Source organism: Sciurus carolinensis, chromosome 2 (assembly GCF_902686445.1).
Source record: "Sciurus carolinensis chromosome 2, mSciCar1.2, whole genome shotgun sequence".
NCBI classification, from domain to species: Eukaryota; Metazoa; Chordata; class Mammalia; order Rodentia; family Sciuridae; genus Sciurus; species Sciurus carolinensis.
The window spans coordinates 166895393-166921005 of record NC_062214.1 but is presented as its reverse complement, the minus strand read 5'-3'; the positions used below and the strand labels follow the sequence as shown (position 1 = coordinate 166921005).

Sequence of the window (25613 nt, the reverse complement as noted above, 5' to 3'; positions counted from 1 at the left end):
GTTTGTTGAGATCTGTTTTATAGCACAGAATATAGTCTATCTTGGTGAATATCCAAGGGCACTTAAGAAGAATGCATATTCTGCTGGCATTGAGTGAAATGTTCTATAAATGTCATTTAGATCAAGGTGATCAATTATGTAATTCACATGACTTTCTACCTACTAGTTCTCGTAACTACTTACAGAGAAGATTGAAATCTCCACGTGTGTAGGCATGCTTGCATGTATGTACATAAGCCAACCTATAATGTCACAAGCAAAATTAAATACAAATTATATTTTAAGCTTATTTCCCATATTGTAAAAATACAGCATATCCATTGTAGAGAAATGTAAAAATTCAATAAAATGCTAATCTGAGCACCTATGTTGGCTTTACTCCTTATTCTGACTTAAATAAAAAGAGATATGGAATGTGTCAAATGGTATAGCAATGATGTGGTCCTGGCCTAACCCACCATCTCAGATCCACGGTCAGAAATCAGGCTGGAATGCACTGGCCTCCCACCCAATTTTTCTCAGAGGCCATCAGACATTGACCTATCATAGTTCTACTAGACTGAATCTTTTCTCCTACTGCCTGGCTCTCCAATACTGTCTAGATGTCTAAAATCTTTTCAAAATTTAAAAATCTTAAGAATTCTGTTTTTCATCCTACAAGATGTCATTACAATATGATTAGGGTAAAATATTTTGCCACCTAAAATTATATTTTATCACTATTAAAATTAATATTAAAAAAGATAGGGTTAAAAGCAAATATTAAAATTTAAGTTCAACCTAATAGGTATAAGATTAAATCAAGTTCAAGAAGAGAAAAGGTGCCTATGATTCATACATTAAAAAATATCTACTGAATGCATACTGTGTGTTAGGAGCTATTCCTGGTGCTGAGAATAAAAGTTAGAATAGACCAAGTCCCTGTAACCATTATATGGAGTAGAAGGAACACACAAACACTAAACATACTATATAACATGCTACAGTGAAAACTGTCAGAGAGAAACATAAAGCATAGTAAGACAGAGAGGCAAAGGTATGGTTAACATCTACCTGGTTAGTCAATCCTCACTACTAAGTTGTCAGGAGAGAATAAGCCACATGGCTGTTTAGAGGAGGAATCCTTCAGGCTGAGGAAGAGTGTTGGGAGGTGTGAGGAAACATAAGGATGCACATGATTTGCTGACTTGAAAAACATAATGAACTAAAAAGATAACATCCTGTATTAAGAAATTCAGTTCCATATGAAGCCCCTTATTCAAGTATAGTACAAAAGCTTAAAACTTCATGATTTTTCACTTAAATGAGGTAATTGATGTAGGAAAATTCTAACATCTCCTATAGGAAGCACTTTTCAAAAGCCTTTTAAAACCAACACTTATGTGTCACAAAAAAATTAACACTATACTGTATCATATAATAGTATACATAGTATATACATAGTATACATAGTTCTACGTAGTATATTTTGCCTTTGTTTCTAAAAAGAAAAAAAAACAAGTCGAAACAGAAATGTTGGGATACTAAGTACCTATTTTTTCAGAGGGTCTATTAAAAACAAAGAAAAGCAGAGTCCCTTTCTCACCCAAGAAGATAAATCATCTCAGAAAAAAAAAAAAAAAAACCCGAAAAGCATTAACTTACAGTTACTATTTAAAAGAAAACAAACCCAACTTTTAAAAACTGAATTTTCATATTTGGCACAGGCTTAGGTCAAACTACAGTATGAATTAATACAAATAAGCACATAAACTTACATTCAATCAAATATCTCTATGAAATATTACCTTCTTCTCCTTGAAAATTCAAATTCATCATTTTAACCAACCACAAGAAAATTTTAAAAATGAGTACCACCCAAGATAAACTTTATATCACTTGATTTTAATCCAAATTATGGATTAAAAAGCCATTAAAATATGTAGAACTTTTTGTATGCCCTATTTTCTCCCTTGACTTCTTACTTGGCTTTATAAATCTCAAAGGCTGTATTGTGGCTCATGGCTCATACCATTTACACATATTCTTTATGTTACAAAGATCTAAGATTTTAATTTTCCAAAAACAAATCATAAAATCATAACCCAGTTTTATCTCAGGGTAAAGTTTTTTGTTGTTGTTGTTGTTGTTGTTGTTGTTGTTGTTGTTGTTGTTTGTACCAGGGACTGAACTCAGGCACATCCCCAGTCCTTTTTTGTATCTTATTTAAAGACAGGGTCTCACTGAGTTGCTTAGTGCCTCACTAAATTGCTGAGGTTGGCTTTGAACTCACCATCCTCCTGCCTCAGCCTCCTGAGTCACTGGGATCATAGGCATGCACCATGGCACCCAGCAAGAATTTTCTGTTAGGATGAGCATGACTAAAACTGGAAAGTCTAGCAATCTCAGTGTTGTTGAAGCTGTGAAACAAGTAAAACCCTCCCACATACTGAGGTAGGAATGTAATTTAGTATACACTTAGAGGATACAGTTTATATACCACAAACCCTTGCAATATACCCTCATCTTCAGATTTCCTGGTCACAATGCCCACAACTGAAAGTCATGCCAAAAGTAATCTTTTAAGGTTTTCTTACTGGCATTATCATTACCACCACTCCAAACATCCTTTAATGGCTGACCTCTGAATATCTGAAGCAAACCAAATCCTACTACATACAAAACATCACTGAACATAATAACACTGTATATAAACCTAAAATATTCACAAAACTGACACCACTATAGTAAAAGAAACTTCATAGAAATAGACACTGGCAATTGCATGGAATTTTACTTCCTAAGTTATCTCAGTGTGACAAATGTGATATAAAACATACCCAATGAGTAAAAGAAGTGGGAGAAAGTGTGAGTGTGGGAACTTCTAAAAACATTTAAATCTGCCTCAATTTCAAATTATGAAAAAGGATAAAATAATCTCAGCAGATAAACTAATTTAAGAAAATACTGATATTTGTTAATTAAACTGTACTACCTTTAAAAAAAGTCATCTCTTTTATGTTTTCTTCTAATTTTATTACTGGTATTATAAGTCAGTGAACTTAAAAGAAAGAAAAAGGAGAGATAAAGAAAAAACTTACTGGAATTGAAAATTCGTTGGCCAAATACTTCAATAGGGATGATTCTTTAGCCAAGAATTTGTTTCTTTCTCTCATATTGCCTTGAAGTTGTGTATCAAACTCCTTTCTGACCACAGAAGCAACAGAGTCAATAATCACAAGTTTAACTCCTTTTGAAATAATTTCTTCTTCCAAAGATTCAATCCTATAAAAGCAGAATTTATAAAATAATGAACAAATCTAAGATTTTTTTAAAAAAATGATTGTTATGATAGTTAATCAACCTTAGAAAAATTGCAAACTGTTCTTCCTAAAGTAACAGTGATTACTGCAAAAATCTGTAAACATTTATTTTCAGTTCTTCTATACATATTACACTTTTCTGGCTATAGAGCAAATGTTTTCATTTAGTTTCAGAATTCCTTGGTTGTTCTATAAAACCACTACAGCTCCAACTCTAGAGTAAAACTACTTGTAGTAGCCATTCTCTACCACCTGCTGGTATTTCACATCCTTGTGTAGCTCCTTCCCACACTGTAGCAGAGTTAGTCTATGTGGCTAAGAGCATAAGACAATTTGATGATACATCATTTCTGAGAGTAGGTTATAAGCAACACAGTTTCCATCTTGGCACTCTTTCACTTGCCCACTCTCAGATCACTCCCTCTGCGGAAGCAGGTTGCCCAAGAGTTGTGAGTCTATGGAGATATCCACTTGGTAAGGAATGGAGGCTTTCCAACAACCACGTGAGTGAGCTTGGTAGCAGATATCCCAGCATAGTTGAGCTTTAAGAAGACTACAGTCCTAGTGAACAGCTTGACTATAACCTTTTAAGCAACTTTGAACCAGAAACTACCAGCTAAGCTACTCCCAGATACTTACCCTCAGAAACTATGTAAGATAATATATGTTTGCTATTTAAGCTGATAAAGTTTGAGGTAATTTGTTAATGAAAAACAGACATGATACCATTTATGTGATATCTAAAACATTTTACTCATTTAGTAGTTTTTTTCATTTTTAAAGAAGCACTCCAAAGGCTACAGCAAATTTAAAGTGAAATAATTATTTCCCATAATTCTAATATGTAAGTGTTTTTTGGTTTTACTCAGAAGCTGACAACATGAAACGAAAAAATAAATCTTCAAAGCATTACTAAAATGTCAAAATATTAAACAACATACCTTTGTAGAACTTCATCACAGGTGAGTTCCCGGTAAAGATGAACTTTACTACTTGTCAAAAGTAATTTTTCTTCAGTTTTAAAATAGCTGGGAAAGCGGGATTCTGCTATTTCAACCAGTCTGTAGGGGGAAAAAATCAATCAATTAAATTTAAAACCACACTGCTGAGATCCTAATAAGAAATGGAAAGCTTATAAGCCTTGTCAATAGAGCAGATATAAGCAAAACATTTAAATGCGTCCTTTTGAGCACTTATCAGAGGTTAGTTGTCAGAGCATGAAACCAGTGAGGGTTTTTAGGTCTCATCTAATCTTGAGCAAACAACAAGGTCTCCAAGATCTATTTTTCTGGGAATAATGCTATTATAAACAATATTTTATCAAGCAACTAGAAGATAGATTAGCAAATAAGAAAAATGTTTTCATTTTCTAGAACAAAGTGTATTTGAACATAGACGGCATATTATCATCCTCATCAGGTATCAGTAAGTCTCCTTGTCTCATTCAGAAAAATGTTTCCTCCATTAAAACATAATTCATTCAAATAAATGCTATCAAATAGTTTCTTGGATAACAGAAAATTATTGTCTAAACAAATGAATACTAGCCAGTTGTTTCTTCTAAATACTGAATTCTGACCTCAAAACTATATCTAATACACGGGGAGCAGGCCAAGCAAGAAGAATGATAAATTGAAACATGCAATTATCATCATTGATAGAATGAGACATGAAAAGCATTATGAAAAATTACATAAATACTTCTGATATCAAATGTTAAAAATACAACTCTTTAAGTGTAACTGTCTCCCATTAAAATGACACTTTATCAGCCATGCAAAAGGACTGGGAGGACAGACAAAAGGGCAAAAGAGCAGCGTTTTCACTTCTAAACATCTAGAGTTGCAAGAAGAGGCTGAGAACTTTAAACGAGACAAACAAAATAATCGTATGTGCTATAATCAGAAACAAAAGTGAAAACCCTAAAATGGGAAGAGAGAAAACCAATTCAATTTTTTTAAAAAAGTATACTTCAAACATATTGAAAAGAAAAAAAAAAACATAATTAGGTTGAAGAGAAAGTGGGAAAAATGGGAGTAAAAATTATGCAAAAGAGGTGTAAAGAGAGCAAAATGAATCACACACCATTTCTGAAGTACTTGAGAGAAGCCATGGATTAAAATGGAAGAAGGAAATGAGGGCAAGTGAGGGAAGAGAAAAGAGATGGCACTGGCAAAGGCAGACAGGCAAACGCTGAGGGTTTGGCAGAAATGTTTTGTTTTGTTTGCTTTTAAACTAGGGCAAATATTTGCAAAGTTTTGTGCTAGTCAGAGACATTATCTAAAAAGCCCTGGTGCTTGGCACCAATTTTTATTAGGATAGGTATGGCAACAACTACCAGAACCATGGAAGTTTCCCAAAGTAGTTGATCAGGAACCAGATGGATATACTTAACTCACTGGTAACAACTCAACAGCTGACAGGCATGAATCATTTTCCGCTCTTCTAGCAGTAGGATGGATTTCAACTAGTGGGTTGAGCTGTGAATATTCTGGAATTTATTGCTGCTATCTCATTCCATTAAGGCTTTTTGGAAGGACTGGTGGTCATGTATGGACATGAACTATCTTTATTCATAGTTACCATGCTAAATAACTGTATCAAATGGTTATTCATATACCAATATACTGCAGTTCTGTTTCTCCAAATTATTTTTATTTAACAAAAATTTTAAATGTCAAAAAGAACTATATTGTAGTATTCTATATGTCTCATGGTATTCACAGTAATTTCTTAAGACACTCTTCACCACAAAGATCTTTCCTCTGTAGGACAAATAACAGAAAGAGCTTATCTTTTACTCCCAGGCATTAATGACATAAAGTTTGAAAATACTGCCACCTAGTGGCAACCTTTTTATAAAAAATATTCCTTTGAGGGGCTGGGGAGATAGCTCAGTTGGTACAGTGCTTGCCTTGTAAGGACAAGGCCCTGGGTTCGATCCCCAGCATCCAAAAAAAAAAAAAAAAAAAAAAAAAAAAAAAATCTATTCAACAAATATTTATTGAGGACAATACCTACAGGCATTGTTCTAGGTGCTAAGGATATGGCAATACAAAGGAGTGAAAGAAAGGAAGGAAGGAGAAAAAAGGAAAGAAAAAAGAAAAAACCCTTCCCTCGGGGAGCTTACATTCTAAAAAAAGAAGCAAACAATATATATTACATACTATGTAATATGTGCTCTAAGGAAAAATTAAGCAGGATGTTACACTTTTTATAGCATGATGAGGGAATAAAAACGTGACCTAAGGAAGCAAGTGTAATTGTATATAGGACGGTCTGGCAAAGTCTCATTTGTAAGGTAACATTTGCAGTTTAGGCTTACAGGAGATGAGGAAATGAACCATGCAAATATCCAGTGGAACAGCACATCAGACTAGAGAACTACAGCAAGTACAAAAGTTCAGATGTAGGCAGTTGCCTGATGTGTTTGAGGAAAAGCAAAGAAAATAAGTAGCTAGAACACCAGAATCAAGAGGGAGAAATAACAGGAAATTGTCTCAAGGAAAAACCCTGTGTATTGAGTTGTGAGGTAAAGAAGTTACTTTTTCCATGAAGACCATTTTTACTTGAATGAATAACAGACAAATTATAGTTTTTACACTTCCAGTAAAACCATGATAGTAATTGTTGTCAATGATAAAATTCAAGGTTTTTTTAATGAAAAATTAGGAATTTTCTATCATCCACCATGAGCTTAATCTTCCCCACAATTTACTTTTTGCTGAGATCAGTGGAAATACCGATGAATGAGACTTGAGAGTGAATAATAAAATGTATCACATTTAGAAGACTTCTATAACTCAGTGAACCAATATTTCCAAATGAGTAATGCTTAATATTATAAAATCGTGTAAAAGTAAGAGACAGATCAAATAGATTTAACTTAAAGTAGGAAAAATTCACTAATATGGTTTCAAAGTTTACCACTCATCAAGTTTTAGCTTAGTATCAAAAAGGAAAATCTACAATTGTCTGAAAAGACTATAAAATATTCTTCACTTTTCCAAATTCATATCTTTGTGAGGTCAGATCATCTTCATATTTGTCCACCAAAACAACATGTTAACAAAAGACAATGCAAAGCACATTAGAATCCAATAGTCTTCTGTTACCAGACTTTTAAAAAGATTTGCAAACTTCTCTCTCATCTTAAAGTCTGGAAAATATATTTTCCAGAAAAATATGTGTGATGATTAGTTTTATGAATTAACTTGATTTGCGTATGGTATCCTATATATTGCTGTTAAGAGATTTTGTGGATATCAATGTTGGTAAACAGCGGACTTTAAGTAAGAGATTATCCTAGATAATTGCAGTGGGCCTTATTCAATCACTCGAATTTCTTTTAAAAAGAAATTCTACCCACAGACTACAACTTCAAACCTAGCCTTCAGTCCTTCCTGACAGCCTGCCCTGTGGATTTCAGACAGCCTCTGCGATTACAAAAGTCAATTATTCCTTGCAATAAATCTCCACTTCTCTGATGGAGTGCCTGATGCAATGTATTAAAATGGATTTATTATTGTGTTCCTAATGAATTAATAATAAATATTTTTTAAATTCCCAAGTTTCTAACATGATAAACCTCAATCAATATAAACTAAAGAGTTTATGGTCCTGAAAAAATTAAGAATCACAACCATAAAGGAAAGTTGTAAGACTGAATACAACAACAACAAACAAAAATAGGTAACAAGAGATAACATAACCAAAGTTAAAATATAAATGACAGGCTAAAAGAAAATCCTATATACTTTAATATGTAAAAATACAATGTGTTTCTGTAAGTACATAGGAAAAAAGAGAAAGATAAAAGGGCAAATGAATTTCTACATATTTGCCTAAGAAATACAAATGGACAATGAACATATGAAAAGTTATTCCTCCATAATAGTTAAAACAATGAAATGTCAACTTTCTCATAAGTATAACAAAAATTAAAGAAACTAAAAAACAAAGTGTTGATGAAGACTCAAAACACTATATTTAGGACACAATAACTGTGTACAATATTTCTGGAGATAAATGTGGCAGTTTAAATCAATATTTAAAATAAAAGAATCCTGAATAGGTTTCCAATGGATTAAAAGTATTAATATGAAATAATAAAACTATACATATGTTTTAAAATGAAGGATAATACCTTTGTTTGCCTAATGGTGAGAGAAAACTTCTAAGATCCAAACCAAAACCATAAGGCAACCTCAAACTTACAAATTTCTATTCAACAAGACACCATAAATAAAGATAACAGAGCAGAAAAAGATATATGTAAAACTGACAATATTAGAAAATGCACAAAGAAACTCCTGCAAATCAAGAAGACAAGAAAATGAAGCAAATATGGATTCACAGAACGCCCAAATGTCTGACAGGTGTTGTTGAATGAAGGAATGAAAACACTATCTGGATCCTTCCTCAAAGTCAATTATTTTTGCCAACCATAGTTTAGTGGAAAGAGAACGTGACTTCACCTCTGAGTTCACCTACTAGCTATAGATCTTAGGAAAATCACTTGACTTCTGAGTTCCATTTTCCTTATTTCTAAAATTAATATCAATACCGGGTGCAGTGGCACAGGCCTATATCCCAGAAGCTCAGAGGGCTAAGGCAGGAGGATCACAAGTTCAAAGCCCGCCTCAGCAACTTAGCAAGACCCTGTCCCTAAGTAAAATATAAAAAGGGCCAGGGATATGGCTCAGCAGTTGAGTGTCCCTCAGTATTAAAAAATAAAATAAAATAAATGGATATCATAATACCCACCCTGCTTACTTCATAGTGCTATTATATGGATCAAGTAAGATGAATGCCACTTATAGCATCTGAAATATGTTCTAATTTATAAAATGTTATTTAGAGCATGTGCCTCTCAATTCTCTTACCTCAACAACTCTCCTATTACAGAATTTCCAGCACGCTGTGTCCCACCCATTTATTATTATGAAAACCATTTATTCTTTCACCCCTCTACAAATTCCCAAAGCACCTGCTAGCTAGGTGGAAAAGTTGCCTTATTCTCCTCCCCAACTTAGAACCACTAATTTATATTATAGAGGTAGTATCATTCCAAATAGTTATGCTGTAAACAAAGCTCCTTTTTACTTGTGTCCCATGAAACCCCCAAATAATATCCTGAAAACCTATTAAAAGCTTTATTTCTAAAATCTCCTCCATGGGTAAGTCATTTGCAAACCAATTGCTAGAAGAAACGTCCTCAGAGAAAACACTTTAACTTCCCAAATTCCCCTTCCCTGTCATTCAACTTAACCTCCTAAATTCAGTAACATTCAGCAGTCCTACATCTATTCTCATTGTCCCACTTTCCAGCCATCATTTCTAACAAATAATGCTAGTTATCAATCCTACAACTGAAGGATTTACTGGGGTAGAAAGTCTCAGAAAAAGGTTACTATTTTTTAAAAATAATTTATTTATTTTAATTAGTTATACATGACAATGGAATGCATTTGGACACATCATACATAAATGAAGTATAACTTCTCATTCTTCTGGTTATACATGATGTTGAATCACAATAGTCATGTAATCATATATGCACATAGGGTAATAATGTCCCATTCATTCTACTATCATTTCTACCCCCTTCTCTCCCCTAACTCCCCTCTGTCTAATCCGAAGTACCTCTATTCTTCCCTAGTCACTGCTCCCTGTTACTGTGAATTAGCATCCACATATTAGAGAAAACATTCGGCCATTGGTTCTTTGAGATTGGCTTATTTCACTTCACATAATATTCTCCAGCTCCATCCATTTTCTGGCAAATGCCATAATTTCATTCTTCTTTAAGGCTGTGTGTATATATATACCACATTTTCTTTATCCATTCCATTCATCTGTTGAAGGGCACCTCAGTTGGTTCCATAGTTTAGTTTTGTGAATTGAACTGCTATAAACATTGATGTGGCTGCATCACTGTAGTATGCTGAATTTAAGTCCTTTGGGTATAAACCAAGGAGTAGGATAACTGGGTCAAATGATGGTTCCATTCCAAGTTTTCTGAGGCATTTCCATATCGCTTTTCCATAATGGTTGCACCAATTTGCAGCAGTGTATGAATGTACCCTTTTCCCCACATCCTCACCAATGCTTATTATTGCTTGTATTCTTGATAATTGCCATTCTAACTAGAGTGAGATGAAATCTTAAAGCAGTTTGATTTGCATTTTTCTAATTGCAAGAGATGATGAACATTTTTTCATGTTTGTTTATCGATTGTACTTCTGTGAAGTGTCTGTTCAGTTCCTTAGCCCAGTTTATTGGATTATTTGTGTTTTGGGTGTCAAATTTTCTGAGTTCTTTATGTATCCTAGAGATTACTGCTCTATTTGAGGTACATGTGGTAAAGATTCTCTCCCATTCTGTAGGGTCTCTCTTCACATTACTGATTGTTTCTTTTGCTGTGAAGAAGCTTTTTAATTTGATTCCATCTCATTTATGAGTCTTGATTTTACTTCTTGTGCTTTAGGGTTCTTGTTAAGGAAGTCAGTTCCTAAGCCAAATGGTGAAGATTTGGGCCTACTTTTTCTTCATTAGGTGCAGGGTCTCTGTTCTAGTGTCTAAGCCCTTGATCCACTTTGAGTTGAGTTTTATGCAGGGTAAAAGATAGGGGTTTAATTTCATTTTGCTGCATATGGATTTCCAGTTTTCCCAGAACCATTTGTTGAAGAGGCTATCTTTTCTCTGGAAAAGATGTGTATGTTTTGATGTCTTTGCCTAGTATGACATAACTGTATTTATGAGGGTCTGTTGCTGTGTAGAAGCACTACTCTTTTTAAAAGTTTGAGGCCATATTTCAGTTTTTCTTACCAACTAAATCTCACAGTGGAGATGACTATGCCTTAATTTGGACCTGACAACTAAAATGCATTTTAAAGATTCCAGTTCTAGAAAGTGTTAACTACTTATGAATAGATGAACTTCTTTCCTGATCAGTCCCAGACTCAAAAGGCATTATGTCACGTAAGGAACAAAGACCCTTTCAACATTATTAGTTCCCCATGTAACGTCACAGCTCTTATATGCAAGAAAATATAAAAATTGTACATTAGTGAACACACACCGACTTGAAATAAAACATGATTAATGTAAAAGAAAATTTCCAAAATCATACCTGAAATATAGAATCATAAATGTGCTGAAATATAAGTTTATAGCTTCTCAAAGCTTCTTGTACATATGTACTATTTTACTGTTCATTCATTCAGTATACATTACTAAATATAATATAAATCTGTAAGTTCCTTAAATTCTAGAAAATTCCAAAATTTGTTAACAGTAAAAGTACTGTAAGATTACATAAATGGTGAGTCTACATTGTGTACATCCAGAGAAATGAAAAGTTGTACCCCACTTGTGTACAATGAATCAAAATGCATTCTGCTATCATGTATAACTAAATAGAACAAACAATAAAAAAAAAACTTGATCAAAGTATAAGGAAAAATTGAAAACTCCACACTGCTAATGAGGCATTTTAGCACAAATAAAACAAACACACAAATTAATAGTAATGATATAGAAAATGTGAACAATTATTAATTTTTTAATATTTTCTTTAGAATACTGATTATTTTGGGCTCATCTACTTAGCAACTTTGTCTATTTTTTAAATTTGTATTAGTTTATAGATTCTTTTTATCTGAAAGATTAAATAATTATTAAAAAAAAAAGTAAAAGTACTCATGACTAATTCCTACTTTCTATCATAGAATTTTTTCAGGGTCTCTTTCCCCATAATTTAACCAGATTCACAAATGATAAGGTAGATAGACTGGGCTGAGGAAAACCACTGAGACTCATGAAACCATAAAAACAAAAACAGTAAGAGGGGCCTTATCTTCTTAATGGTTGCCCTCTGAGTCAAAATTCCTAGATTAATACCAACTGACAAAAGGTCAGGGTTAGAAAAGACTACACTAGTATTGACTTCAGAATCAGTCAAAGTCATGGTTGGCCACTACCACTGCTGACCATGCCTTCATATATACACCCTGATTCAGAAAGAGTGGCACTCTAAAGTTTTGTAGAAATTGGATACCAAGATCCATAGGCTGCTTGGAACCCTGAGGGGTGACATGCACACAAAATTACAGCAGCTGCTCAGCCATTGCTTCCCCCACAGGACCAAAACAACAGGTATTTCTCATTTGCATACTTAGTCATAGCACATATAATTTTATATTTCAGTGATTATTGATTAATGTCTTCCTCCCCCACTGAACTCTTTCTTCCCCATTTTCAAAGCTTTTCTGATTTCACTGTAACCCAGGAATGTGCATTTCTACCTCCTAATACTCCAGTCCTATATCCAACCTTCCAGGGTCCTTGGTCCATCTCTTGCTTCCCCAGATCCTTCCATCTTTCTCACACTAACAACCCCTTCATATTTACAGTTCCAAGCTTTATTTTCATGTTATTTTATTTTCCCTCAAAAATTTTTTTCCCAAGAAATTCTATTACTATTTACCATCCATATTGCCTTCCTTTGTGTGTGTGGTACTGGTGGTTGAACCCAGGGGGCTCAACCACTGAACTACATCCCCAAAGGTTTGGTTTTGGTTTTGTTTCTCCTGAGACAGGGTCTCATGAAGTTGACCAAGTTGGCCTTGGACTGGCAATTCTGTCTCTTGAGTAATTGAGATTACAGGCATGCACCACCATGCCTAGCTATTCCTTATTTTTATTTTTAAACCCCAGTTCCATCTTTTCCAATTATCTCTATTAAGGATAATATATTATTTATTCAATTCATGTATAATGGCATTCCCATGATTGCCAAAATTTCCATAGGTTAAAATATGGGGATGGGTCACTGAATTAATCTATCCACATTCTCAAGATATATGTAAGCATATGGTAGCTAAGACAATATCAAATTTTAAGCAGAAGTTTAATAGGTAAAGCAAACAAAAACAGATCTTTTCAGAATCAATCAGAAGGACATTCAGAACTCTGCTGGCTTAGCATTCCCCTTCCCCCGAGGCAGTCAGCTCCCCCAGGGTTGAGCTCCACACTACGCATTATCTAATTGTTAAGCCCTCTGGAGGTGCAAATGCAGTCTAAGATGAACATGCATGATTAACATAATATTTTAGATTATTTCTAAAGAACATGTAAAACAAGCTAGTTAGTATACTGTTTTAAAAGATGTAACTAATCATTTCAAAGTGTTTTTAAGTATATCATTTTCACCTGCAAGGTTTTATCATTTTTTTTTCATTCGAACACATTTTAAACTCAGTTTTTATTTATTCTTCTTCCTGTTTTCTTTCTTTCTTTCTTTCTTTTTTTTTTTTCTTTTGGCTACTGGAACTAGAAACCACTTCCTTCTTGATAAAAAGATTTCTAAAAATAATATCCCACTTTTATCACTTAACCCAAAATTCTCTATATGTGAATCCTTTAATCCTTCCTCATATTAATCCTTCAAACACTTTCTCAATCATGTTAAACAGCTTGCTTTGTAAGCATAAAATGGTGACAATACTAAACCAGACTGACTAAACGTATTCCTTTTTGAGTCTCATATTTCTCTGCTTATTTCTTCTCTAAGGCCTCATTGCAACTGACCAATAATCTTTTAAATCTGTTGTAATTCAAAGGTTCCTCCCCCTTCTTTATTTTAATCTTATAATTTATTTGTTAATGAAACCAGGTTGTTTATTTTATAATATCCAATAGTTTGGATTTTGCTGACTGCATCCCTCTAGAATAGTTTAACACATTCCTCTCCTTATACATGTGTGAACTGGTAGTTGGTAGATAGCTTGATCACGTTCATGTTCAGCTGGTTGTTCTTCCATTGGTGATATTCCAATGATGTTGTTTCTGTGTGATTCTAGCAGCCTTTGATGTTTAATACTGAGATTCATCAGATTGTTATAATTTGTAATTTGGGGTTATTCTATCATTCCTTCTTCATTTATTACTCAAATGTTACCATCAAAAGAATTATTTGTTTGTCAGTAATACAGCTCATAAAGAAAAGGAAGAGCTTTTTTTCATACATTTCAAAACAAGAAGTTGCTTCTCCAGAATTTGACAATGGTAATCAATTAGTTCCTTTTCATCTTTTTTATTATAATTGTTAGCACATGTTAGTTATAGAAAATAATGGGTTTCATTGTGACAATTTCATACATGTGTATAACCATATAACATACTATAATTGTATAGACCCTCCCTACTTGTCTTACCCTCTCTACCTCCCCAGTCAGTCTCCTCCCCCTTCCGTAATAGTCCCCCTTCTACTTTCATGTCATCTTTATTTTGTCTAGATTTCAAATGAGAGAAAACATGCAATGCTTGTCTTTCTGAGTCTAGCTTATTTCACTTAAAATGTTGACCTCCAGTCCCATTCATTTTCCTGCAAATGAAATAATTTTGTTCTTCTTCAAGAACAATACTCCATTGTGTAAATATACCACAACTTCCTTTATTCACTCATCTGCTGATGAGCACCTAGGCTGGTTTCATAGCTTGGCTATGGTGAATAGTGCTGCAATACACATGGGTATTCAGGTATCTGTCTTAAGCTGGCTTTGTTTCCTTCAGGTATATACCCAGTAGTGGTAAAACTAGATCATATGGCAGTTCTAGTTTTAGTTTTTTAAGAAACTTACATGCTCTTATCCATAGTGGTTTTATTAATTTACATCCCCTCCAACAGTGTGTAAGGATTCTTTTGCCCACATCACCAGCATTTGTTATTATTTTCTTGATAACAGCCATTCTGACCGGATGAGATAGACTCTCAATGTAGTCTTTTAAAATATTTTTATTTATACATGGCAATGGGGTGCATTTTGACACATGGTACACAATGGAGCATAACTGCTCATTCCTCTGGCTATATACATGGTATGGAGTCACACTGGTAGTGTAGTCACACACGTATATAGGATAATAATGTCTGTCTCATTCCACTGTCCTGCCCAGCCCCACACTCTCTCCCCTCCCCTCACTCCCCTCTGCCCAATGCAAGTTCATTCTTCCCTATCCACCCCCACATTATGGATCAGTAGCCACTTATCAAAGAAAACATTCAGTCTTTGGTTTTTTGGTTTGGCTTATTTTGCTTAGCATGATATTCTTCAGCTCCATCCATTTACCTGCAAATGCCATAATTTCATTCTTCTTTAAGGCTGAGTAATATTCCATCATGTACACATACTTAGTGTAGTTTTTATTTGCATTTCCTGTATGGTTAGAAATGTTGAGCATTTTTTCATATATTTATAGGCCATTTGTACTGTTGAGAAGTGAATTACTAGTTTTTGGTATGTAATATTTGAATTCTTTATATATTCTGGATATTAATCCTCTCTCATGAATAGCTGGCATATTTTCTTCCATTCTGCCATCTTTCCCTTCACTGTACTCATTGCTTCCCTTGCTATGCAGAAGCTTTTTAATTTTATCTCTTAATATCATTATAGACTCATGGATTTAAATATTTCAAGTTTTAATCCATTGTCATTATTATTCTTATTGATGCTCAATTTGTTTCATCCTTGACCAGCAGAGGCTCTTCATGTTGACTACTCAACAACTGAGTAGTCTGCAATAGCTTCCTTGCTATCTGACATTTTCCAAATTCAACTTAAAATTTTCCTGATCCTTTAGGATATAGTTCAGAGGAAAAGCATGTGTGAGGCCCTGGAGTCAACCCCTAGTAATCCCCTCCCCCCAAAAAAGAAAAACACCTGCTCCAGAGTCAGATTCAGGTATTTTTCAAGGAATCCTCATTCCTTTTATTAAGAAATAACCTCTGGATTTCACAATCTGGGAGTAACACCTGCCAGTTCACTCATTTATCAAATATTTCTGGAAAATTAGTATGTACCAGTCACTAGATTTGGCTTTGAAGATACAAAGATAAAACACAAACTCAAAGAGCTGACAGATCAGTGGCATATACTCAGAAAGAACAGATAAGCAAGAGATATATTGCAAGATAAGTAATAAGCTCTAGGCAAAATAATTCATTTTGAGTTTATCTAGTCAGGTTCACTTTGATTTAAATAGTACTCTTTATAAAGAAATAAAAGAGAGATCTGATTCATAATGACATGATTAGAAAGAGTTAGAACTATACCTACAGTATACCTTGACTAAGAGAACAGAATTGGGGTGGGGATATAGCTCATGGTAGAGTGCTTGCCTAGGCAAGTACAGGCCCTGGGTTCAATCCCCAGCACCGCACACACAGGAGAGAAAGAGCATACTAGAGAACAGAACTGCATTAAATCTCCCAACGCATAAGCATCCCCAGCTTATACATATCCATTCACTAACAATTTACTTCCAACTAGAAATTACAGGGCAACTAATCTTTCTTTCTTTTTTTTTTTTTTTTTTTAAGTCTTGTTTCTTCCTCATTTTTTCTTAAATTCCTCCCAATTTCTTTATCTTCTTTCTTACCAACTTTCAACCACAAAACAGCTTACCCAGGAACCCCACTTATCCCAATAATAAAGGGATAAAACAATTGCATCCTGTGTCAATTTTAAAAGGAAAACTCCTTCAAAACAGTAATCCAACATTCTTTGTCCAAAAAATAAAAGGTAAATGATAACTTATTTGTTAATGTTCGACACTGTATATATTAAAGTAAAGCATAGTAATGGAAAATAATTAAATATCTTACCTTTCAGCACTAAATGCTGATTCTGTGTCTATGTACACAACACCTCCTTCTAATCCTCCCATACTGGTGGGTAATGTAGCCAAAACACTCATCATTATACAAAACTGAGTTTTTCCACAGCCTGGTGGCCCTGTAATCTAAAAAACAAATATTATTTGTATAAACGCTATAAGTCAAAGCAAATCATTTTAGGAACTTGCTATAAAAATAGTCCAACTACTTGGAAGTAATTAACCAGGACAGAATTAAGCCTTAACACCCTAGAATATCCATCATATATAATAACTTCTCCCCTATGCATCTATATTGGTATTCCTTATGTAATATTCTTGGGAAAATGAGAAAATGGTTACTCAAATCATCCTCTGTGTTTTGTAGTTCAGGTGAGAAATTTTAATTGGGAAGGGCCAGAGGATTATTCATTCATTTATACATTTTCATTTACAAGTGACACTGTAAAAATAACACTACAGAACAATTTTTTAATGATGGAAAGAATAGAAAAGAAGAAAGAAGAAGGAAGAAGAGAAGAAATCTCAGGCAGAAATGAAAAACAATCTGGGCTCACTGAAACAGACTACAGACATAAAGAAACCACCTCAGATAATTATGAAGTAGGAATAAATGAAGAGGAAGGATTCATGAGGTCAAAGCATTTAGGTCAGTGGTTCTGAGACTTATATGAGTATTAGAATCATTTGGCATGCTCGTTAACAGTATCTCTGACTCAGTAGGTCTGGGATGTAGCCTGAGATTTTTATATTTCTAAGTTCCCAAGTGATACAATTGCTGCTATATCCTTTGAGAACCACCATTTTAAAATTTAGCCTAAAGGGGAAGCCTGGGGTGGTGGCACCCTCCAACTTGGGAAGCTGAAGCAGGAAGATCACAAGTTCAAGGCCAGCCTCAGTAACTTGGCAAGACTCTGTTTCAAAATAAAAAGAATTGGGGGTGTGGCTCAATGATTAAGTGCCCCTGGCTTCAATCTCTAGTACTAAAAAAATTTTTTTGGCCTAAAGGTAAACTTCATTTTCCAAGACTCTACCTAAAAAACAAATGCTCACATTTTATAATCTACGTACTGGTTTATAATCTCTAAAATGATTTAGACTCTAGAGTAATAATTACTGCTACCAAAACAAGTAATAATCTGACAGATGGTGAGAGATCAGTGAAGAGGTCTCCAGAATTCTTTGATCAAATACTCCAAAAAAACAACCAAAAAGCACACTGAAAAACAAACAAAAAAATGTAGTATGGTCCTTCAATAAGTGCATATTTCTTATATATATACTATTTTTAATAATATGCCCTATGTAAGGTAAAACATACACAAAATGGGTATTAACAATAAATAAAAGGTTACAAGCATTGTGAAGTTTCATATCTTATTTATTGCTATGAAAGATCATTCTTATAAAAACCTATCAACAATTTTAGTGGAAAAATAATAATTAAAATAATTGAAAGTGAAATTATAATATTTTAAATATTGATTTAAATATTTTGTAATTTTGTGATTAAAAATGTTAGATCCTAAGTTCTGCTTGTTTTAGTAGTTAATTGTAATGATTGCATAGCTGAGAAAGGGATAATTGCAAAGGTGCAAGGATGAAATGAAAGAAATGCATCATTCGCTGAACTTCATTAAATCTCTACTTTCATTTTTCAGTGCCTTCTATCAATTATCCAAAGTTTTTGTTGGAAAAAAAAAAGGAAAGAAAGTTAAGCACTAATCCTGGGCCTTATGACAACAATTTCTCTGGGTTTCTTATATTACATTAAATATAAATTTAAATTGTTCTAAAATACTCTTTGTATTTTTATTTCTGCCTTTAAAAAAGTAGTTACCGCTGGGCATGGTGGTGCACTCCTGTAATCCCAGCAGCTTGGGAGGCTCAGGCAGGAGGATCACAGTTTCAAGGACAGCCTCAGCAATTTATTGAGAGCTTAAGCAACTTCATGAGACACTGTCTCAAAATTTAAAAATTTAAAAAAAATGTCTGGGGATGTGGCTCAGTGGTAAAATTCCCCAACTTCAATCCCTGGTAACAAATAAATAAATAAATTTTAAAAATTAAAAAGACAGTTACTTTCCCACTCAAGATTTAAAAAAAAAAAAAGTCACCTCTACTTTGAAGAGAGGGAGTAAGAAGTTCCACTGATGGAATGACTGCTTTTGAATTTGCTATGCAACATATCACATAACCAATTATTCAGAAAGGGTCAGCATATTTGAAATATCTTTCATTTAAAGAGAAATTTCACCCAAAAAGAAAATATTTCATTTTAAAAGTCTAAAGTTGAAATTATCTGAATAGTGTCTGCTTTTCTAACTGGCATTTTTCAATATTGCTATCACCCATGCATGATTTAGCAAACTTCGCTCGATATAAGAAAAATTGTTGGGTAGAAGATATAACCTGAAGAAAATGTCTGATCATTCATTTCTTTATAATTTCAGATATGCCTTTTTTATTCAATATGATTGCAAAAATATTTTCCATTGATAATCATTCAGGCTAGCATTTCTTAAGAGATATGTATAGAATTTGAAATAAAGTCGTGTGTGTGTGTGTGTGTGTGTGTGCATGTATAAAAAAGTTTCACCCATCTTTAAGTTCAACAACTCTTTTATAATCTTTCCTATAAACTAACAGAGAAGTTAGGCACAGTAGTACATCCCTGTAATCCAGTAATTTCGGAGAGTGCAGCAGAAAGATCACAAGTTTCAAGAACAGCCTTGGCAACTTAGGAAGATCCTGTCTCAAAATAAAACATGAAAAAACATTCTGGGGATGTAGCTTTGTGGTAATGCATCCCTGAATTCAATCCCCAGTACAAAATAAATAAATAAATAAATATGCAGAGACACTCCTATGACTCGAATTATTTTCTTGGTCACTCCTCATCTCAATAGAGTACTATAGAGATTCTATACTGATCAGGTTTTGTTATGGTTTGGATCTGGTCTGAGTGTTCTCCCAAGGTTCATGTGCTTGAAGCTTGGTCTCCAGTATAACAGTGTGGAGGTGGTGAAACCTTTTACAGGTGGATCCTAGTATAAGGTAATTAGGTCATTGGGGAACTGCCTTAGAAGGGATTGATGTTGCTTTCATGGAGTGAGTTCTTGTAAGAGGGGGTTCTTATAAAGCAAGTCTTACCTATAAACTTGGCTCCTGCTGCACAAAGTCTTTTCCCTTCCTCCTTCTCCACCACATTGTGATGCAGTCTGTGGGGTGGATTTCACCACCGTTAGGGTTTGGATATAGGATATTGCACAAAAGCTTATGCAGATGATGCAGGAATGTTCAAAGTATTCAGAAGTGAAGTGATGAGATCATGACCTGAGAGCTGTGACTGAATCAGTGGATGGATCCATTTGAGCGATCATTTGAAAGAACTTCTTACTGGGTGGAACTGCAGGAAGGAGGGTATAGCTGGAGGAAGTAGGTCACTGGGGGTTTATATGTTGTCCCTTGCTCCTAGCTCACTTTCTCTCTGCTTTCCAGCTACCGTGAGCTGAGAGCTTTCCTCTACTATGCCCTTCTGCCATGATGTTTTTGCCATTCACCTCAGGCCCAGAGCATTGGAGCTGGCCAACCATGGACTAAGACCTCTGAAACAATGGAGCCAGAATAAATTTTCCTCTAAATTGTTCTCAGGTATTTCAGTCAGAGGGAGTAAAAGCTAACTGACAAAGCCACAATGAGAGTACTATGCTGTTGGATCTTCTAGCCAACAAAATTCTAAGCCAAATACACCTGTACATAAAGAATCCAGCCCTCAGGTATTTTGCTACAACAACATTAAATAAACTGACAGATTTTTATTTTAAAAAATAAGCAAAATTGATACTATCCTGAAGTACTCTTTGCACATCTGACATCAACTTCTGGGTTGCTATAGACTGCCTAAGGATAAGGCAACAGAAAACTTGGAAGAATTTTATAGGAAACATCCATATACCTACCACCTAGACTCTAAAATTACCATTTTTACTAAACTTATAATACTGGACTATATTCATATTTCCATTCCTCTATCCATTATCAATTCAGCTTAGGTTGTTTTGTTTTTTTATGTACTTCAAAGTGAGTCAAAGACAGTATACTTTCCCCACAGTTCAGTATGCACATCATTAAGTAGAGTTTAATGGGTAAGATTCTTATTTCCTTTTCTGGTAAATTTACAAAGAGTGGAATACAGAAAACTTAATTCTAATGTTTGACGAACTTAAATAAATGCATATACACATACACAGTCAATGATTCATGTTTGTTTTGTGATGCTGGGGATCAAATCAAGGTCCTTGCACATGATAGGCAAGCACTCTATGATGAGCTACACCCTCAACCCAAATGTGCAATCTAAATTCTTATCAAGTGAAAATAATACTACCCCAGGAAATTAAGTTAGACCAAATTATCTCATACACATTATTTTATGTTCAAGAAGTCTTATTTTTGAGGCTCTTTCCTGATAACATCTATACCTCAACAGCTCAACAGGAAAAAGGTGGTTGTTTGTATATTTTGTTATTGAAAAAGAATCTAACTAATATGATAATCTGGACCATGTTAGAAACACTGTACTCTATATAGCATTCTCCCACCTTGAGCAATTTAATTCTTGAAACCTCAGTTCATCTACAATGACTTCTATACTCATTCTGAAGTTATTTGCTTAGCAAATAATTCATTTAAGTTGTTGCCATATTGTTTCCTATATTCATCCTAAACTAGTGTAAATAAAGGTAAAATCAAGGTGCCTCTGTCAACCCTCTGTACCCCTTCCTCACAGACAAAACTGACATATGACATTCTGACACACAGATGACCAATCCATAAATTGTTAGTTAAAGCAAATTTTACCTGCTAGATTGAAATGCCAACAAAAGTTCTAATATTTTCTTCCCAAAACCTAACAGATCATCTTATATACCCTGCTTTAGAAACCACTAGTTTAAAGAGATACAAGAACTTATCATGGACCTTTATTATTTGCTATGGTTTGGATGTGCAGTGTTCCCCAAAAGTTCATGAGACAATGCAAAAAGGTTCAGAGGAGAAATGATTGGGTTCTAAGAGTTTTAACCCAATCAGTGAATTAATCCCTAGTGGGATTAATTGAAGTGGTAGGGTGTGGCTGGAGGAGGTGGGAATTGGGACGTGGCTATGGGGTATATATTTGTATCTGGCAAGTAAAGACTCTCTCTGCTTCCTGATCACCATGATGTGAGCGGCTTCCCTCCTCCACACTCTCCCACCATGATGCTCAGCCTCACCTTGAGCCCTAAGAAATGGAGTGGCCTTCTATGGACTAAGACCTCTGAAACCGTGAGCCTCAAATAGACCTTTCCTCCTCTACAATCATGCTGCTCAGGTCCTTTAGTCGCAGCAGTGAAAAAGCTGACTAAAACATCATTATTAGAGGCAACGTGCATCAAATTAATCATCAGATATCAGACCAAGGGAATCTTCTGTCAGTAAAAGTTTTAAACTGGATCTTCAAATAAAGAAATACTTATACTTCAGAGTGAGAACTAATGGAGGAACTGAAAACTGGTCTTTCTATACATACTATCTATGCACTGGGTTTAGATATGCTCTAAGATTAATGAGTTTAAAACTGCCAAATGCTTTGTGAATTTTTTAGGGGAAAGTTAAACCAAACCATCATTTTTATTAAGATGATACATATAAAAATATTCAGTGAAGCATCAAGTACCATGAAAATGTAAGGTATTAATGTACTATTCCATCTTTAAAGAAAATGTTTTCAAAACTCTGAAAAGTTAAGAACAAGTGGCATTTTCCCTACTTCATTATTTTTATGTACTAATTCTGTGTAGTCTTAGAGAAGTAAAATATCATATGAATAACATTAAAAGCTATTGGGTGTGTCTGGGCTTTTTGTGACTGTGGATTAGAGCTTGGATAATAACACTTACTTTATAACTAATTTCTAATGCTTCAGATCTTCTTCACATATTTTTCCTCTCTTCCTAGACTAAAAGAAAATGTTATGCTATGCACAATCTTATGAGATGCCTGGAGAAAAATTTCATTATTTTTACAGGTTTACTTAATGGGTGAAAATATCTCAACATTAATAATTTCTATTTTCAGATAATTTAGCCCTGAATTCTAGCACCCAGACCACAAAACATCAAGTTGTGTTCACTTCCCAGCTTCAACCCCAGTGGCGGTTGAAAGAGAAATCATACCAAACCAGAAGAGTCTAAATTCTATGCTTCTTGGAAACTAGGTGAACACAACATTATACACAGGAAACACCAGTAAAATACAATTAGCTTCACAGAGTTAGAGTCAAAGTTTCAACACTCCTACATGAGAAATATAAAAGAACTAAAGGAAATCAGTAGTGAAAATATCTCAAACATCAGCAAGGAAGCAAATATTAATAATTGGTTTGAAGAAGAAAAGAATCATCTCCAAGAAAAGAAAATCTAATTCTACTAAAGAATAAATGAGCCAGGCGAGATGGCACATGCCTCTAATCCTGGAGGCTCAGGAATTGGAGGCAGGAGGATCAAGAGTTCAAAGTCAGCCTCAGTAAAAGCAAGGTGTTAAGCAACTCAGTGAGACCCTGTCTCTAAGTAAATACAAAACAGGGCTGGGAATGTGGCTCAGTGTCCCAGAGTTCAATACCCAGTACAAAAAAAAAAAAAAGGAGGAGAAGGAGGAAGGAGGAGGAGGAGGAGGAGAAATAACAATAATAATGAAGACTATTCATTCAAATAGATTATGTGATTGAGATGAACGTGAAACCTGGACGAGTTAAGACCTAGAAATCTCACCAAACTAACTCTGCACACACAAGATGGGGGCATCTGCCAACTCTATAGTTGGCAGAAGAAAATGTAAGGACTGCCTGGCTCTGATCTGAGACAGGAAAGTTCATGGAAACTTAATATTTTTTAATGACTCCCCCACCTAGTATCTACTTGTCTATTCAATTACACAGAAATATGATTATATCTTAAGATCTACAGAATTCATTTTAAAAATAACTGACTAAATCCTCAAACCAAAAGAACAAGCAAAGAATCTCAGAAAGCCCAGGTTGTACTTAGCCTTGTGAAGGAAACCTTGACCTTAAATCACTTTACATCAGCATGTGGAAGGGTTTATACCTTAGATTCTCTCCATCATTCCTTCTTATTTCATATTGATAGCTGCTGTTTTTTTAAGTAAATGAGGAAGGAGAAAGAAAAGGAGAGAAGAATAGAGAACATGGAAATGACAAGTATCCCAAACTGCAGTCAAGAAAATAAGTTATCAAAAATTTTGGTATTTTCTTCAAGTAAATGAGCTAATCATTCATTTACTGAACATATGCCATAGGAAAGATCCTAGGAAACATTATAAAGAAGGATGTTTATTTCTAAATTAGGGAGTGAGTAAAGAATTCAAAATAATACAACCATGTATGCTAATAAATTCCTGTATTAGGATAGAAACCTAGTTAGCTTGCTTTTCAAACCTCTGGGCAGTAGAAATACATCATGTCACCAGTTTATATTCAAGGAACACCCATCTGATATCTCTCCCTCATTTTCCCATTGCTGTTGCTGCAAATGAGGCTGAACTGGACATGACTGCAGCTTGAACAAGACCTACCATCAAAGATCTACAAACCCAGTAGTGAGAAAAATAGGTGTTTGCTACAGTTTTCAGCAGATGAAATAGACTAACAAAGCATTTAAGTCTTGTAATTCACTATTTCATGCATATCTACTATATACCTGGCCCTTGTAGGCATTGGAGTTCATCACCCCTGCCTTATTGTCTCCTGTGATTGTGTGGTCCTCAGATAATCCTGCCAATGTGAAAAAAAACTGTAATATGAATTGTTCCAGAAAAAACTTAGGGTTCTAAAACAACCCTGGCATCTTGCCTCTACTCTACCTTTTTGAGACAGTAGGAAAATCAATTCCATAGCAAGTCTGTACCACTGAAGGACACCTGGTCCTTAAATCATGAACAAGGATCAGAAATGACTCAGAAATACAAATAATGTAGAAATGTACTGTTATTTTTCATGACTTACAGCAAGGAACTGGGTGAAATCATCACTCCCAGTGTTGTAACTATTTGGCAGTGCTTCAGAGGTTTACGCTCTGGGAAGTACTCCTGAACTAAGAGAGCCAGATTTTACATTCCTTTTTATTGACATGAGTTTGGTCCACTTCACTAGTCCTATAATCTCTAGGTTACAATAAAACAAACACTTTTAAAAAAATTTTTTTTAGTTGTCAATGGACCTTTATTTTTACCTATTTATATGTGGGTTGAGAACAGAACCCAGTGCCTTACATGTGCTAGGCAAGTCCTCTACCACTGAGCTACAACCCCAGCCCAAGAAAAATACTCTTTTTGATGATACCTTATATATATAACTTTAATTTCGCCTAGTGTCAATACCATCTATCTCATGCATGTTCAGCAGGGTTGACAGTGATTCCCAGGGTAAAACCTGGCTTTGCAGGAAGCAGGAGCTGGAGGCTTATTATTTTATATATGAAGCACAGATATGTAAGGGTACAAAGACCGTTATATAGTATATCTGTAGTATTAAAATTTCATTGGCATTGGAAGTGGAGGAGGGTTAGG

General features: G+C 34.5%; 1 protein-coding gene across 4 annotated transcripts in view; it reads right to left on the bottom strand.

Annotated features, from left to right (window-relative positions):
* Positions 1-25613, bottom strand: part of Rad51b (RAD51 paralog B) — a 634368-nt gene that overhangs the window by 572932 nt on the left and 35823 nt on the right. For all 4 annotated transcript variants that reach the window (XM_047538988.1, XM_047538991.1, XM_047538990.1 and 1 more), the window contains exons 5-7: positions 16975-17111; positions 4244-4363; positions 3081-3264 (exon numbers count right to left, since the gene is read on the bottom strand). In XM_047538988.1, the coding sequence (XP_047394944.1) occupies positions 3081-3264; positions 4244-4363; positions 16975-17111 (441 nt within the window). The remainder of the gene's footprint in view (positions 1-3080; positions 3265-4243; positions 4364-16974; positions 17112-25613) is intronic.